At 39.4% G+C, this 16,209-nt stretch overlaps 2 protein-coding genes and 1 long non-coding RNA gene across 4 annotated transcripts; 2 read left to right on the forward strand and 1 right to left on the reverse strand.

Annotated features, from left to right (window-relative positions):
* Positions 1 to 458: 458 nt before the first annotated feature.
* pigq (phosphatidylinositol glycan anchor biosynthesis, class Q) lies at positions 459 to 12,926 on the reverse strand. The gene is made up of 14 exons (XM_015050780.1): positions 12,841 to 12,926; positions 11,616 to 11,781; positions 10,718 to 10,904; positions 9,787 to 9,980; positions 9,164 to 9,360; positions 8,271 to 8,399; positions 8,064 to 8,184; positions 7,190 to 7,316; positions 6,959 to 7,112; positions 3,660 to 3,771; positions 2,999 to 3,079; positions 2,543 to 2,657; positions 2,413 to 2,474; positions 459 to 2,324 (listed from the first exon to the last, which is right to left on the reverse strand). Exons 2-14 carry the CDS (start codon positions 11,766 to 11,768, stop codon positions 2,172 to 2,174), a joined length of 1,785 nt encoding a protein of 594 aa, XP_014906266.1. The 5' UTR covers positions 11,769 to 11,781; positions 12,841 to 12,926; the 3' UTR covers positions 459 to 2,171.
* LOC106958727 (uncharacterized) lies at positions 12,158 to 14,107 on the forward strand. The gene is made up of 2 exons (XR_001427204.1): positions 12,158 to 12,581; positions 14,037 to 14,107. It is a non-coding gene; the product is annotated as an uncharacterized LOC106958727 (long non-coding RNA).
* A 228-nt stretch (positions 14,108 to 14,335) lies between these two features.
* On the forward strand, positions 14,336 to 15,923 carry LOC106958712 (protein-lysine N-methyltransferase EEF2KMT). 2 transcript variants are annotated; one of them, XM_015050758.1, is made up of 5 exons: positions 14,336 to 14,497; positions 14,889 to 14,951; positions 15,033 to 15,113; positions 15,211 to 15,312; positions 15,675 to 15,923. In XM_015050758.1, exons 1-5 carry the CDS (start codon positions 14,360 to 14,362, stop codon positions 15,822 to 15,824), a joined length of 534 nt encoding a protein of 177 aa, XP_014906244.1. In that variant the 5' UTR covers positions 14,336 to 14,359; the 3' UTR covers positions 15,825 to 15,923. The 2 variants fall into 2 exon arrangements, with proteins under 2 accessions (XP_014906244.1, XP_014906245.1); XM_015050759.1 differs by having other exon boundaries at positions 14,340 to 14,497; positions 15,214 to 15,312.
* The last annotated feature ends 286 nt before the right edge of the window (positions 15,924 to 16,209 follow it).

The following is a 16,209-nucleotide window of genomic DNA, read 5'->3' on the forward strand; positions in this document are numbered from 1 at the left end:
ACAGATGATGTCCAGAGATGGAACAGTTTAGCAGGAAGAAAACTGCAGCGTCCAGATCCACACAGACAGAGATGCAAATACTAAATACTGACTGGAATGGGGTGCATATTTATACAGTCACTTATTTTATCTTACAGATCCAATTATTGTAATTTATAGAAATAAGTTTTTACTTGGATATTTGATTTTTTTTTTTTTTTTTTTCAAAAAAAGCTAAGCTTAGTTAATCATGAATGATTTGTAAAACATCCAAGGAGGTGAAGACTTTTGTCACCCTGTAAAGAAATGCCACCCTGGGTGGTGAGCCACATCATTCAAATTAAAATTTGAATCACTGAAAATGACAGAAACAATAAATTCTGCTTTTTAATTCCTGATGATCAATCTTGTTTTGTAACTGTAGTTTACCAGAATAAAATATAATTAGTAATGGAAAAAAGGAAGGAGAAAAATAAACATTTTATTCAAAATAAGTTTATTGATTAGGATGAAGCTACTGATCAATTATACACAACATCAAAGAGGACCAACATCAACATTATCAGGGAAAGCATCTGAAACTCAAACTTCCACCTGAAGGGCTCAGAAACTTCTGGTGCTACTCGTTGATGAATACGAAAAAAAAAAACACTCAAAGAACAAACAGCAAACATCCTTCCACAGAATTTTCTCTGCATCTGTTTCAGATGTTTTCAGACGAACTCTGGTGGATCAGCTGGAAAAGTGTCTTTAAAAAAACACATTCAGGTTTTACACAGTGGAAAGCTGCTCACAGCGCCACCTACTGGCTACACTTTGGAGCGGTGAACAGAGGGAAATCTTTTCACGTAATTTCTGAAACTATGAGTCATTTTAGGGAAACATCTACCAGTTTGGCACCAACTGGTTTTGCTGCAGGCACAAAACAAGTTAAATCCAAGATGATTTTTTTTTAAATAGAGACAAAACCATCAATTCTTGGCGCAAAGCAGAACCACAGTTTGTTTCCAACAGCAGAACAAAACAAAACAGACTTCGGTGCTGCTTTTCCCGCTACATGATTCCTCCACATCTTCCATCTGAACACCTCTGAGCTGATGTTTGGGTCAGTTTTGATTTATTTTCAAGAATACATTTTCACATGTCATAAAACAGGTTAAAAAACAAACAAAAATAAAGAACAAAAAAGGAAAAAGTATGGTGGACATTTAGCCAACTTCACCAAACCTGTAACACATTTATACATCCGACCACCGGGGGCGCTGTTACACGACGAGTGTTGCGATTAGATTTGGATAAATACACTGTGATGCAAGCATTAGATTGCTGTGATCCACGTTGTTTTCTTTTTGTCTCTATCAAATAAACAATAAAACAAAATTTAAAAAAATAAATAAAAGTTCTGCTGTTTGCCTTTTACATTTTTTGAAAGATTTATCTTAGTATCATTGTTAGTTAAGTGCCTCTGATGACTGGGCTTATTTTCAGTTGTACTGAACATGTTTTTAATGAATGACTTGATCTTTTTAGCGCAAATGTTCTCAAATTAAAGGCTGGACTTGATCGATATTTTAGTAAACAAGAGCCACACAAAATTGTCAATAATTAAGGTAACAGGGATAATTTTCTAAAACAATTTCAGATTTTCATCACATTTCCAGCCCTGGAAAAAGCTGAGCAGGAGTCCTGCATGGCGCGTTGTGTCACATGACCCGGCGCGTTGTGTCACATGACCCGGCATTCTGTCTCTGATTGGCTGAGACAACAGCTAAGCAGAAATGTTGGTTCTCTTTCAAAGTTGACTTTTCCAGTGAAAATCAAACTTTTAAATAAAGAAACATAAAAAAAATATCTAAATATATGGTGCCTAACCCTGTCGAATAACTAAAAATGAGAAAATCTTGATTCATTTTCAATCAGAAATCATCTTCAATCTTTTAACAATCTAAATCTGTAACATTTTGTTAGAACAAAACCCTTTAATTTGTCAAAATTTTATAAATTTTTACTCCCATTAGGGTGAAATTACATGAAATTGTTATTGTTCAGTGAAGCAGCATTGAAACTACGTTAGGAGTGTTTCACATCTTTCTTAAGTGTTGACAAAAATAAAAAATATGTACTAAAAAAGATGGAATGAGTGTTCATAATCAATCATTCAAGTTGCTCAGAATACTTCACAGTTTCTGCCGTCAGTCAGACTTGGTGGTTTTGTGTCTCCAGGGATAAATCAGCTCCCCGATGAACAGCTTCTTGACGAGCGCCGCCCAGGAGTCCCTGGGGTAGCAGCTGTAGGTCGGCGTGCGGTAGGTCTGGACGACGCTGCTGCACTTCAGAGGGTTGATCTGCAGAGGAACGGCAGCGTCAGGGAACAACCTGCACCTCCAGCACCAGCTAACGTCCAAAACGGAGCGTCAAACTGGGAAATCTCACCTCCATCAGCAGGTGGAGGGCGGTGCCCGGCTCCTCACACAGCACCCTGAACTTCACACCCTCTGAAAATGGAATAAAAATAAATTTACACACGCCAAGGTTTCTGCTTTTCAGAAGTAATGAGATTTACCAGCCAGTCTGTAGGGCCGACAGATCCGCAGCGCCATGGCGAACAGAGGGAAGGAGTTGATGAAGTCAACGCTGAGATGCAGGACGCCCTGGAACAGCACCACCACCAGGCGCAGCTGCCCCACACACAGGCACACAGAGGTGTGAAAAACAAACCAACACCACAGCTTTAACAAACGTTTCTGCTTGTTCTCAGAGAAACCTGCAAATAAAGTCAGTTTAAAGATAAACAGGAAGGTATGGGAGAAGTTCACAAAGCTGTTCTCCTGATTGGACCACTGGGGATAAACAAAACAGCAGCAGACCCAAAAAAGATCTCCAGGAAAAGAGAAACAGAGCTGGGCTTCAATTTATCTATGATTACATGAAACATGATTCATTAAAAAGTGTTGGTTAAGTTATTAAAAGAGTCACTGAGGTGAAAACGTTTCCGAATCCCGGGCTCAGCTTCTCTTACCAGAGTGAAGACCAGGTAGTACAGCGCGGTGGTAGGAAGCAGGAACAGCAGGATGGTGAACAGCAGCGTTCCGATGAAGAGCTGCAGCAAAAACACAACAGATCTCAGGACAGAAAATGACTGAAAACCGCAGAAATTCAGGCAAACTGCTGATTAACACCACCGTTAATGAAGAATACTTTATAAATCTGACCGTTTACTTCCCTTCACTGCTTTCCATCACGACTGGACTGATAGTTTCAGCTGTTTTCACAACAAAATTGCAAAAACCAAATCATTTGAGCAATCTGTTCCCCTCTTCGCTGCATCAAGAACTGCTGAAGGAAACGACTTGAAAACCTCAAAATAAGGTGCTGAGCGGAACTTCCTTCTTCAGATTTAAACAAAAAAGGAGTGGTGTCATATGTTAGTGTTTAGAGTATTTCTCTTTTGTCTTTAGCTAAAAACCATGAGCCATTTCTCCAGCTGGGGCTAGGCTAGCGTTTTGTTTTTATCGTATTTATCCAGGATGCCTTTAAAGAATCTTACCTTCTTTAAATTTGTGATAAAAATCTCTTTCAGTCACCCTTCTGAGCGGGTTTTCTTACATTATGTGATGAATTTTGCGATGGAGATAATTCAGGTAGATGCAGTACATCAGGAAAGTTGAGGGGAGACTCACCTGGTCCAGGTCGTAAGAGCACGAGTCGACTCTCTGCCGCAGGACGTTCCACTTCTTCCCCCTGAAGAGCCTCCAGAGAGACGACAGGCCGTAGATCTTCAGGCAGTAGAGCCTGACGGAGACGCACAGAGCCGTCAGTCACTCCAAACTGGCACCCAGAAAATGACCATCTAACGTTTCCATCCACTCATGAAGATCATCAGTTTTGGGCATTTATATATATAAAATATAACATAAAACAATCTTGACAGCTTAAAATTGAGCCTCTGTGTCTTTAAGTAGCTTCTACTCTTTCTGCCTTCAACAATGGTTCTCATTATTCGGTTTTCAGCTGTTTTTTGAGGTTATATGTAATCCCCCCTTTATTCAGAGCAGAGAAGTCTTGATTCATCCTGACCAACAGAAACTCAACCAGGATCAGAGATAGGAAGTAGCTCAGGAAGGTCCAATCCGACAGAACGAGTTGGACTTTCCTTATTTTATCACTAAAAGAAATCTCTGTGCTCCTTATTTCTGGCTCAGAATCAAAGAATAACAAACATTTCTAAACCTTATCTGCAAGAAGCAGAACAAAGGCTAATTTTCTGTGGATGAACCTTCAAATGATGCATAAAGAACAGCTCAGCACAAAAAGCCTGAGGAGATAAAGTCTCTTCTTTGAAGCTTTTAATGTAAATTTCCAAATTTGGTTCATCGGAGTTCCTGGAGACAGATAATCTGCTCCCAACCATCATAAAATAATCATTATGAACTAATTTTCCATGAAGTTGCCTGAAGTCAGAGGCAGGCGGCTCCGTCCTCCTCCTGCTGAGACCACTGCAGGGATGCTGAGAAACTCTGACAAAGCTTCTCAAAGTGAAACTACAAGCGCTGTGGGAGATGGAGCAGCATAAGCATGCAGCAGGAAGGGGGAAACATTTCAGCGTGACGCAGGAGAGGAGCGCTATCTTTAGAGCAGATGTTTAATTCAGAGGTTCCTTCCTCTGCTTTCATCAGGATCAGGCGCTGATTCTCCAGAACCGAACTGGAGCTGCAGACGGGCGAGCAGCTGAGAGGGAAACCAGGAAGTAAACATCAACAAACAGGAAGTGATTAACTTCCATCACTTCCTGTGTTTCAGAAAATCTGCGACACGTTTAGGACTTTATTTTTGTTTTTGGGAAACGATTTGATCAAAACGCATCAGAATCAGAGAAACAACATCCAACCAACCAACCAACCAACCAACCAACCAACCAACCAACCAACCAACATCCAACCGACCAACCAACCAACCAACCAACCAACCGACCGACCGACCGACCGACCAACCAACCAACCAACCAACATCCAACCGACCAACCAACCAACCAACCAACCAACCAACATCCAACCAACCAACCAACCAACATCCAACCAACCAACCAACCAACAACCAACAAACATCCAACCGTCCGTCCATTCTGGTCTCATATCTTAGGAATCTTTCTTCAGTCCAACTAATTATCCAGACTGCTCTTTGGATCCTGATCAATAACTGATAACCATTAGAGAGAGCTGGAGCGTCGATTTGCCGTAAATCAAAGATTCAAGTTTCCACTTAGCTCCGTCAGATTGACGGATTGAGCATGAAACCTCAATCCGTCTCTGCACTTCCTGCTGCATCCTGACAGCAGCAGAGGAACCGAATAACTCCTCCAGTCAGAGCAAACATCCACCATCAGTCAGATGGAGACGTCCAACGTTTTCAGCCTGAGCTGCTTTTCATTCTGGACACCAGACAAACATCAGTCTCTACCAAAAGAACTGCATTCTGGGTCATTTTCCGATTTTCAATACAATCTTTAGTTTTAGAGCCAGTAATCTGGAAACACAGCAGACTGGTGACTGGATCCTCATTTTACCAACAGAAGGTTTAAAATAGAGATCATTTCACTTTAAAGCTCTCTATATGAATATTCTTCATTTCTGCCAGGTTTATATTGTGGATTTAAGATTCTCGGCTCTTTTTAGCATAGATGCTTAAAAACCCCAAAAGGTTTAAAATACAGATACTGACTAAATGTATGTAAGCTTTTAAATTCAAGAAAAGTTGGGAAAAAAAACATCTAAAAAATGTTCTTGCCAAGTTTTCTGTTATTTAGTAAAGAGAAATACTTTGGATAATTCTAAATAAGCTACAACCAGAAAAGTTTAGTTTGATTTAACTTCAGACGGTGAAAGACACTGTGTCTTTTTATTCAGAGTATGGAAATATCTGGTTTCAACAGCAAGTGTGAGTTTTCACTTGCATCACCACTTCTCTATTTGCTCCTGGTGTTTGTAGGGATTTTACACAGGAGGCACATAGTCCCCATAGTTGGCCATAGTTTGGGCCGTGTCTCGATAAAAAAAAAAGAAATCCAACCCAGAAATGTGAAGAAAACATGCAGCTGTGCAGGTCAGAACCTGTAATTACAGAAACAACAACAACTACGCTTCTCCTCTGAGAATAAAGTCAAACATCTCTAAAATAACTCAGTTATTTTATTTAGACAAGTTTAGAATCTTCTGAACCAAAATCTGATGAAAATATTTGAGTTTTACTCAAAGTAAACAGCATTAGTCTCTTTACAGACATCTGTAATTAAAATGTCTGACAAACACTGCCCCCTGCAGGCTTTTAAACATATTACAATTTTCATTACAAATACAGAAACTGGATTAAAATCATTAAAAATCAGATGTTGGGACGACACTAAAATGTACAACAGAGTATTAGGCTGAGAATTTGTTTAGCTTTATTATGAAAGTAAAGATGCAATATTACCAGAAGAAAAGGGTTAAAATTATGAGAAAAAAAGTCGTTTCAATGAGTAAAAAGCTTTGATAGTTATGAATATCAGACATGATCAGTTCGGCAATTCAGTGATTCTTTCTGCGACTCAGTTGTTTGGATGATCATTTCAAAGTGATAATAACTTGATGCTGATGTGATAAAAGATTAAATAATTCCTTATTTGTAACTGGATGCTCAACATTCCTCATTTTAACTCAGTGGTCCTGCAGGAGTTCTTATAAAATCACTACTTTATTCTCCTAATATTACAACTTTATTGTCAAATTACTATAACTTTATTCTATTAATTTAAAAACAAATATTTACTTAGCATGGCCCTGATAATCCATTGTAGAAAAGCTTTAATTCCAACACATCGCTGGCCTTTCATTTGTTTAATCTGAACGAACGAACGAACGAACGTCCATCCATCCATCCATCCATCCATCCATCCATCCATCCATCCATCCATCCATCCATCCATCCATCCATCCATCGTTACCTGGCTCCGTAGACGTAGAAGCAGTAGATGTGAAAGGTGAACAGCGCCACCATGTCAGACAGCAGTGAGAGGGCAAAGGTCAGGCCGAGGCAGGCGGACAGGCCTCCGTACCAGAGGATTCCCTGGATGAACGGCGCCATCAGGTGGATGTAGCCTGCAGGGCGACATGCAGAGATGAGCCTCATGTTGGTGAACGCTGTTGGTTCTGGTCGGTTCTGGTCCGAGACTCACTGATCCACAGGTGGATGTGGTAGAGGAAGAACCGGCCCAGAACCTGGTCCAGGGCCCGGTTCATCTTCAGGCCGGCCGGAGCTCCCATCAGCCACTGCAGCAGCTCCTCCAGCTGCTGTGCCACGCTCTGTGGAGACAGAGCAGGGCATGCTGGGAAATTACCGGCTATGAGTCACAGGAAGGAACATTTACAGTTAATGACTTGAATGCAAAAACAAAACAAAAAAAACAAAAAACTGAATACCATAAAAAAAAAATCTTAAATGTCTCATCATAATTTTTGTTTTTCAATCATTTTTAAAAATGTATTTAAATGTAATTTCTGATTGGCTACCAGTCAAATTCATGAAGTTATTTTGCTGCTCAAGCAAGAAAAAGCCCAAAGGAACCAACACTGCTGCAAAAAGCTGTAAGAACAGAGGCAATGCAATGAAATTTAATGTGATTAATATAAAACATTACACATTTTCTTACAATCAAAACAGTGGATCGTGTTGAAAAGTTGCATTATCTGGTAATAAAATAATTACATGTTATCTGCCACAGAACTAATGGGCGTCTAAAATCAGACAGTAGGAGGCAATAAATAATTACTGAATAAATAATTACTGAATAGTGAATAAAAAACATTCTAAAATTTGATGTTTATTTACGTGCTTCGTAGCATTGTCTGTGGGATTGATAAGGAGGTCAGAGGTCAACGTTGTTTGGAAAAGTTTGGGAACTCCTGGTCTAAACTCACTGACTCTTTGGTTGGTTGGATGTTCAGACATCCAACCCAGACCCACCATTCTATATCTACAGTATATCTCTATATAATCTCTATATAATCTCTATATAATCTCTATATAATCCCATATCTGCTGTGACTCACGTCGGCGGCCGGCACCATGTTGCTGGCCAGCATGGCGATGTGTTGGTCTCTGTAGAGCCACAACATGAGCAGGACGCCCAGCGAGACGTCCAGCAGGACGGACACCAGGACGTTGGCCTTCCTGCAAGACAGACAGGGGGACAGGTGAGAGGGACGGACCCTGTCTGACCCGGCCCAGCGTCCCTCTGGGACAGAACCTCCTCCCACCTCATGAAGTCCATGTGGGCGTCGGCCTGCGGGGCGCCCAGCGTCTGCAGCCGCTCGGTTCTGTAGCTCAGCTGGACGCAGGTGGACAGCTTGGAGGACAGGAAGCGCAGCGGGAAGACGCTGAGGATCCTGGGAGAAACGGCAGGAGGTCAGAGGGAGGCAGCAGGACCAGAACCGGAACCGGACCGGGTTCAGGCTGGAACTATGACTCACTCAGGCTGAAATCGGTTCAGACATTAAAACGTTTGCAGGGGATTTTCTCCATAAAACGACTCGATTTGGACGAGAATAAAACCTGATTAACAACATGCAAGTAAAAACTTATGGTTTTATAAAAAAATCTAATTTAATCTGCAAATCATAACAAGAGAAAATATGTTTCTAATATTCAATGAGATTATTCACAAATTTTATCTTTTACTAACAACTGGAGAAAAAACAACTAAATTAATAAAATTATTCATATTTTATTATATTATTAAGCATCTGTAGCAACAAAGACACATTCTGTGGAAAAGTGTGGCAGCCATGTTTCAGCCAGCTGACTGGCAGTGTGCAGGAACAGGTGGGGGAGGGGTCTCTGACTTCTTTCCCAGCTTCTCATTTAAAGGCCATCAAGGAGAAACCAGGAGGAAAATTTGACCCATTTTTAATTTTTCAGAACCTTTTTGTACAGTGAAGCCAGGAATCAGTTTAGTCTGTTTTTCCCGTCTGAGACGATTTGCAGGTTTTCTTCAAAACTAATAATCATTTTTATTTACTGTTGTGTTTATTTATTTTAACTGTAACTAATAAAACTTTGAAGAAAGACATAGCTCTTCTCAGTTCAGAGTGTATTTCTCAGCGGTTCTCCCTGATATTTAAAGATTGCGCTCCGGCCCGGTTCTCCTCACCGGGCGCTGCAGATCCAGGTCCAGACGGAGAGCATCCGGCCCAGCAGGAGGCCCAGCGGAACCGAGGCCTGCTTCAACAGCTCCACCACGATGCTGGCCTCCCGGCCCTCAGACTGCCAGTGGGTCGACCGCAGCGGCCCGTCATCGTACCGGTCCAGGACGAAGAGCGGCTGGCTGCGAGCCACCGTCCCAAACACCTGAGAAGGAAGAGGAGGAGGAGGAGGAAGAGGAGGAGGATGCAGGGGAGGAGGAAAAGGAGAAGTAGAAAGAGAAGAAGGAGGAGGAGGATAGGGAAGAGGAGGAAGAGAAACGAAGAACAGCCGTTGTTATAGCAACGGCTACTGGACGTCCAAATAAACCATCAACCAAACAAGCTGGATAATGACTCTAAACAAGCAGCCAGAAATATTATGGGATGGTTGAGATCAGAACTGATTCATGTGTTAGAATGGCCTAGTCAAAGTCCAGACCTAGATCCACTTTATACACAGTGGCTGCAGACCTCTGCTCCAGATGATCAAAGCTGGAAGAGGCTAAAGGCCACAAAAACACGCCACACTTTTCAGAAAGAACAGAACCCTTCAGAACCTTCAGAACCCGGATCGTCTCTGGTCCTCTGGTACCTGTCTGAGCTCAGAGTGAGGTTCTGATCCGTCCCCAGACTCCTGGGCCTCCACAGGATGAAGCTGCGACAGCATCACCTTCCTCTGCTCGTAGTGGACGAAGATCACCTTCTCCTCATCCTCCTGCTCTGCGTCGCCGTCGTCCTCTTCGCTCTTCTTCTTCTCTGCTTTTTCTCCTGAATCCTTCCTGCAAACTGGAGGAGAGAAAATTTTCCAGTTTTCATCGCCAAGAAGGAAATTTATGAATATGAGATGATTTTAGTTTGACTGAAATAATAAAATAAAATATTTATTAAATAATCAAATAAAAATCAAGCTAACAGTTCTGATTGATGAGCATTATTTCTGCTGCTGCTCCAACTCATTATGAAGGTTTTATTCTGTTTTATTATTATTATTAAATTTTTTTTTTATCTGTTTGTTGTTAAAATGTTTGAAATATAGATTTCCAGATTATCCAGAGATAAGGACTGCACAGTGGCACAGCTAGTAGAGCTGTTGCCTTGCAGCAAGAAGGTTCTGGGTTCAATTCCTGGTCTTTTTGCACAGAGTTTGCATGTTTTCTCCAGGTACTCCGGCTTCCTCCAATCCAAAAACATGACTGTCGGGTTAATTGGTCTCTCCAAATTCTCCCTAGGTGTGAGTGCATGGTTGTGTGTCTCTGTGTTGCCCTGCGACAGACTGGCAACCTATCCAGGGTGACCCCGCCTCTCGCCCAGAACCTTAGCTAGAGATAGGCACCAGCACCCCTCCCGACCCCACTAAGGGAAAATGGATGGATCCAAAGATTATCCAGATTTTTCCAGACTCAAAAATCCAGTTTTCAGGAATCTTTGAGGAAGGAAACAACATTAATTTTAATAAATGAAGGCTGTTTGTAAACTGTCTCTGACTGCTGCTCTTGTCCTGAACTCCAGCAGGGGGCGCTCACTCTGGTCCTGGCTGAGCACCTCGCAGCTGAAGCCAGTCTTTCCGAACTGCCTTCTGATCTGGAGCCAGCGCTCCTGGGGGAAGATGGTGCTCAGGTCCCTGAGGAAGCTCTCCATGCCCTCCTGCCCATCTTTAGGGAGACTCCAGGAGCCGAGAACCGACAGATCAACGCCACTCTGAGCCTGCATCTGGGACGACAGCATAGAGGGAAGAAGTCCAATTAGTTACTGCGGTTTATTTAACGGGACCCTGATTCACCCAAACAAGTCCTAAAGCTGCAGAATGTAAATTAAAAATCTATATTTTTTACGTATTTGTTTAAACTGTCACCATGCTGAGACAGTTTAATATGAAACCGATCCACTTTCTTCCAGTGATTAGAAACAACCAATCAGAACAAGGAGGCGGGTCTTTGCGCTGTCAATCACTCAGATTATATCACTTATAACAGGACATTTTTCCCTTTTTCACTTTATCTGCCAATGGAATAAGTACTTTTTATTATTATTAATGAACAAACAAGCCTCTATATCTTCCAGAAACATTACTTTTAAGTTATTTTGACTTGTTTCAATTTGCACTAGAAACTAAACCAAAAATACTTGGTAACATTTTGTGTATTGCAGTGTAGCTGAGGGAGAAGGTGGAGGAGATTCGATCTTTTCACAGATTATCTGTCTCATAGCAAACTGTCACAGTTTTAGCTAATATGTTAAAAACATATATTTTTTATAAAAGTTACATACTGCAGATTTGGTTCGTTATCAATCATATTTCCAACATTAAAGTCTCAACTGATCGTAAACACACCCAGACAGCACAAAGAAAGAGTAATGAATTTATGTCTGTAACGTCTATTTTTTCATTCACCACAGGACAGTATTTAGTGTCGCACCGACCTGCTGGATGTACTGCTTGACCTGAGCCGGGATGAACGGGTAGTGGATGACTGCCAGCACCACGGCCGAGTCATGGCCGGAGATCCAGCGGCCCACCAGCAGCCCGCTCTCCGCCCGGTTGCAGCACTGTGGGAAGAAGATCTTCAGCACCATGACGTTCACAGCTCTGATGATAAACAGAAGAAATATTCAATTAGTTCAATGTTAACAAGTTAAAAACGTTGGATCAAACTTTACACTGGAATGACGGAGGAGGAGAAAAAGGAGGAAGATACATTTCATATATAATTAATGATTTTTAAGTGAATAGTTTTAGAAATAAATACCTAATATTTATAAGTCTGTTTGCAATAAAGATGTATGTTTCACTTCTTGAAGTAAATAACTGTAATAAATTGATTACATTTCGATTTAATGAGATTAACAGGTTTTTGTCTTTATTTTTGTAAAAAAAAAAAATAGAAAAAAAAATAAAAAACTAAACTGAAAACAGGACAATTCATCCTTCTTCCACTGGGTTTAAAAGGTTAAATCTAATCCAAATCAATTAGTAATCTTCATTAGTAGCAAAATTAATAGCAAAAACGAACAGTAGGAAATGTAGTATGTGCTAGGCAGCCATAAAAACGTCAAAACAACTGCAGACATCTAAATCCTTTAAGGAGACATTGTTGATGAATTGAAACCAAATGGAAAGGAGATTCAGATGAATGTAATGACGAATCGCCGAATCAAAGCCTGAAATATTCATTCATTTAAGGTAAACTGTGTCTATTGACAGATAAGCGCAATCCGAGGAAAGCCTCCAAATCGGACAGTATTTAAGTGGAGTTTGGTGAGAACGCTGGCCTCCTTTCGCCCTTCACTCGCCCCGTTGTGGTTGTCATGGCAACACGGGGAGCCCTGGGCTGGAACCTCATTGATTTCTGCGGCAGTGATCTCGATTTCACAATCCAAGAGGAGGAAGTAGGTCAACTGTAGAGCTAGCTGATAAAATACGAAGCTGTCACCCGAGAAATATTTATTAGCAGAAGTGATTAAAATGAATAAGTAATGTTGGTATATTAGGTTCTTCCTGTCAAACTCCTGCTGACAGCTCATCGACTTAAAACGCTTAAATCTACGCTAAATTAAAACGCAGAAGCTCCATTAAACAAACAAACTGTTGAGCTGATGGGGAGCATGATGGAAAACGAGATGCGAGTGTGATAGACTTTAATTTTACCTTCCTTAACACAATTAAACGGTGTCTCCTTCCGAGTCCGGTTCTTCTACTTCAACAACGTCGCCATTTTATTTGTTTATAGTCCGTCACTTAAAGTGTCCGAACAGAAACAGGCGTGTTTGTTCTGTTCCCTTCTACAAAGTTTGGTGAAAAACCATAAAAATACATGGAGAGAATTTTGTTGACTGAAAAATAAATTTTAATATATGTTTAAAATGACTTACGGCAACAGACAGAATCATAATCTGTCTGAAAAATCTGATATTTTAAAGTATAATGAATAAAACTTTTCTATAAATAAATTACATAATTACAGCATGATAAATTCAGGCAAAATTATTCTCCACGTCATTTTTTTCAATACAAAACCGACGAAACTAATACTTAAACTCGGTAATATGTATATTTGTTAGAACTGAGTGAAATACTTACAGGATAATATTTATTCTTTTGTCATTATGTATTTTATTCCTGAGTTCTTGGTTGAATTTTAATAATCATTTTTTATCAAAGACATAGATATCGACTAGACTCAGTTTTTAATTATTTATTGATTGCATTTATTTAATTATTTTTTTGACTTTTCAATATTGCTACTTATTTTGTTCTTTTAATATTAATTTTTTTTTACCATTTTAGTATTTTTTTTAATTAAAGTTACTTTTGCTGTCATTTAATTTTATTGGTTAACCTATTTAATATTTTTTAACAAAATTGTGGCCCATTTCTTGACATGTATTTTTTATTCCTTCATTTACATCTGATTATTTTACAATTTGCTTAATATAATTGATATATTGTAGTTACTATTAACTACATAATAAATTATTTTAATAATTTTACTGATTTTTTAATGATTAGTAATTGTATTATTTGGTTTACATCAGGCTAGTTCTATAATTGTGTATAATTGTGTGTCTTTGTAACAACTTTAAAACTATGGACAGACTGCAAACTGCAATGTTATACAAAATAATAATTTTATTATTGCAATGAATAAATTCCAGCTGATTTGTTACTATATGTTGATGCACATAGTGTCAACAGCCTTGTCTGTTTTTGTAATACATTTTAAAGCAGTTGCATTTGACATTACAGAATTATTATCTAATATTTCATTTTATATTAAATGTAAACTTTTTTTTTAAGTTTATGTAAGAATAAATAGAAAGTTTGATCTGTTTTTTACTCACCAGGTCAGGCTGCTGCTGTTAACATCCAAACTGTAAAGAGTTTTATCTGCTCCCGCAGTGACACCGCAAAAAAAGAGCGGGAAGGAAACTTTCAGCTGATAAAGAAGATCTAAAAGCTCCGTTTCATGCAGGATTGTAATTTCACTATTTTATTTTAAATGTGTTTGATTTAAATGTCAACATTTAATTTTAAAAACAACTAAAACATTTTAATAACAACTTTTACCTATTATAAACATAATTAGTAAATCATTTTGATGTAAAAATATTATTAATTGCATTCAAACTACATTACCCAGGAGCAGTAGTAAACCTCGCATTGAACTATGGGTAAGCAGGAAGTAAACAAACACACGTGGAAGATGGCGCTTTCAGAGCAGAAAGAGAGGAAACCTGAGGATATTTTACGGGATTTTCGGGCCTCGTTTTTCTCCATGAACCGCTTGGCTTCGTTTCCCTGGACGGTGAGTTTGAGGCGCCGCCAAACTCCGTTGAAAATCTGCCTGATTCTGCTGCGAGGCTTTAATTTAAAACACCCACTGAGATCAGCTGCTGGGCAATAATCACACATAAAATGTTTCAGTTTCTGAAAGCTCCGGCTGCGAAAACACTCAGCAGTGGATTTATATTGCACAACTTTCTTTATATCCCTACATAGCATTTCAATCAGATAGAGGTCTGGAGTTTGACTAGGCCATTACAACAGTTTGTGTCTCTTCTGTTGCATTCTAGCTTCTGTGTTTTGGATCATTTCTGATTTAGTATGGCTCCAAACGTTATGCATCTTTGCAAACCAAAGTCATGCACCCGTTTTGTTTTTTAAAGGATGAATCTTTCCGTCTTTGATTTTAACAGTTTCTAGACAATGAGCTGCAGAGCAACAAGTCATCAGAGTTCATCTCAGAGCTACTGAAGCAGGTGGGATGATCCTCACAGAACTTTACTTTCTGTTTAATCTGAATTAAATCTAAAATAATCCAGTGTTTTTGTTTTTTACAGACATGTCTTCATCCTCTGTGTGGAAAGTTTCCACCATCGGTCCGATTCAGGAGGATTTTCCTCTCTGAGCTCATCAAACGGGTCAGTTTCATTAAGTTCACAACAGAAATTATTTTCTTTCCCACTAATTTCTGATTTCCAGTGATTCCTACTAATAGGCTGTTGTGTGTCTGTGCAGCAGGAGGCTGCAGGCTGCGACCCTCTGGATGAGCTGTATGACGCCCTGGCGGAGGTGGTGGGGGTGGAGGAGACGCCGCACTGCCACAAGAGCTACTTCCTGGTACTGATCGCCTCCGTCACTGGAGCGGAGAACCAGGATTTATTAAGCAGAAGCAAACTAACAGCTTCAGTCCATCCACTGCAATAAGCAGCACAATTTAATAAATATACAAATAATTTTTTTAGTCATAATTTAAATTGAATTTGAATTAAATTAATTAAATATTTGTTTAATAATTTATGTAATAATTCATAATCATTTGAGGAAATGGACAAGTTGTGTAATTTAATTATAACATTTGGACTTTTTAATTTAATAAATACCTGAGCTTGCAGTTTAAATGAATTTAAATTTAGTCATTTAAACTATAACTAAATGTATTTAGTCGTGTTCAGAGTTTGGATGTGATTTTTGTGCCGCAGCCCAGCGGAGACGCCATCAGCCTTCTGGAAAACGTGGCTGTGATCTCTGAGGGAACGACGGGCCTGGTGACCTGGGAAGCTGCTCTCTACCTGGCAGAGTGGGCTCTGGAGAACCCACAGGTGTTCACCGGCAGGTGTGACGTCACCTGAACCTGAGCCGCAGCAGAGCCGTGTGAAGCTGCACAGCAAAAAATTAACAGCAATAATGAACACTTGATGCTTATGCATTTATAAATGTCAGGGTGTCAAACTAAATACTTAGCTACAAAATGAAATATTTAAATATATAACTAAATTAAATAGACAGTTTACATTTTTAGTTCTAAACTAACCATTGCACTAAAGATTTTTTAGCTTAAGCTAAATATTTACTTCATAAGCTCAATATTTAGCTTAGAAAATATTAAGTTTGCAAACTTTATATTTAGATTGAAATTAAGCATATAACTAATTCCAAATCAAATAGTTATTTTAAATGTTTAGTTCCAAAGTAAATATTTATTTTAACTAAACATGTACTTGTCAAACTAAATAT

Source organism: Poecilia latipinna, unplaced genomic scaffold, assembly GCF_001443285.1.
Source record: "Poecilia latipinna isolate Pla-1442-1.1 unplaced genomic scaffold, P_latipinna-1.0 Scaffold1009, whole genome shotgun sequence".
NCBI classification, from domain to species: Eukaryota; Metazoa; Chordata; class Actinopteri; order Cyprinodontiformes; family Poeciliidae; genus Poecilia; species Poecilia latipinna.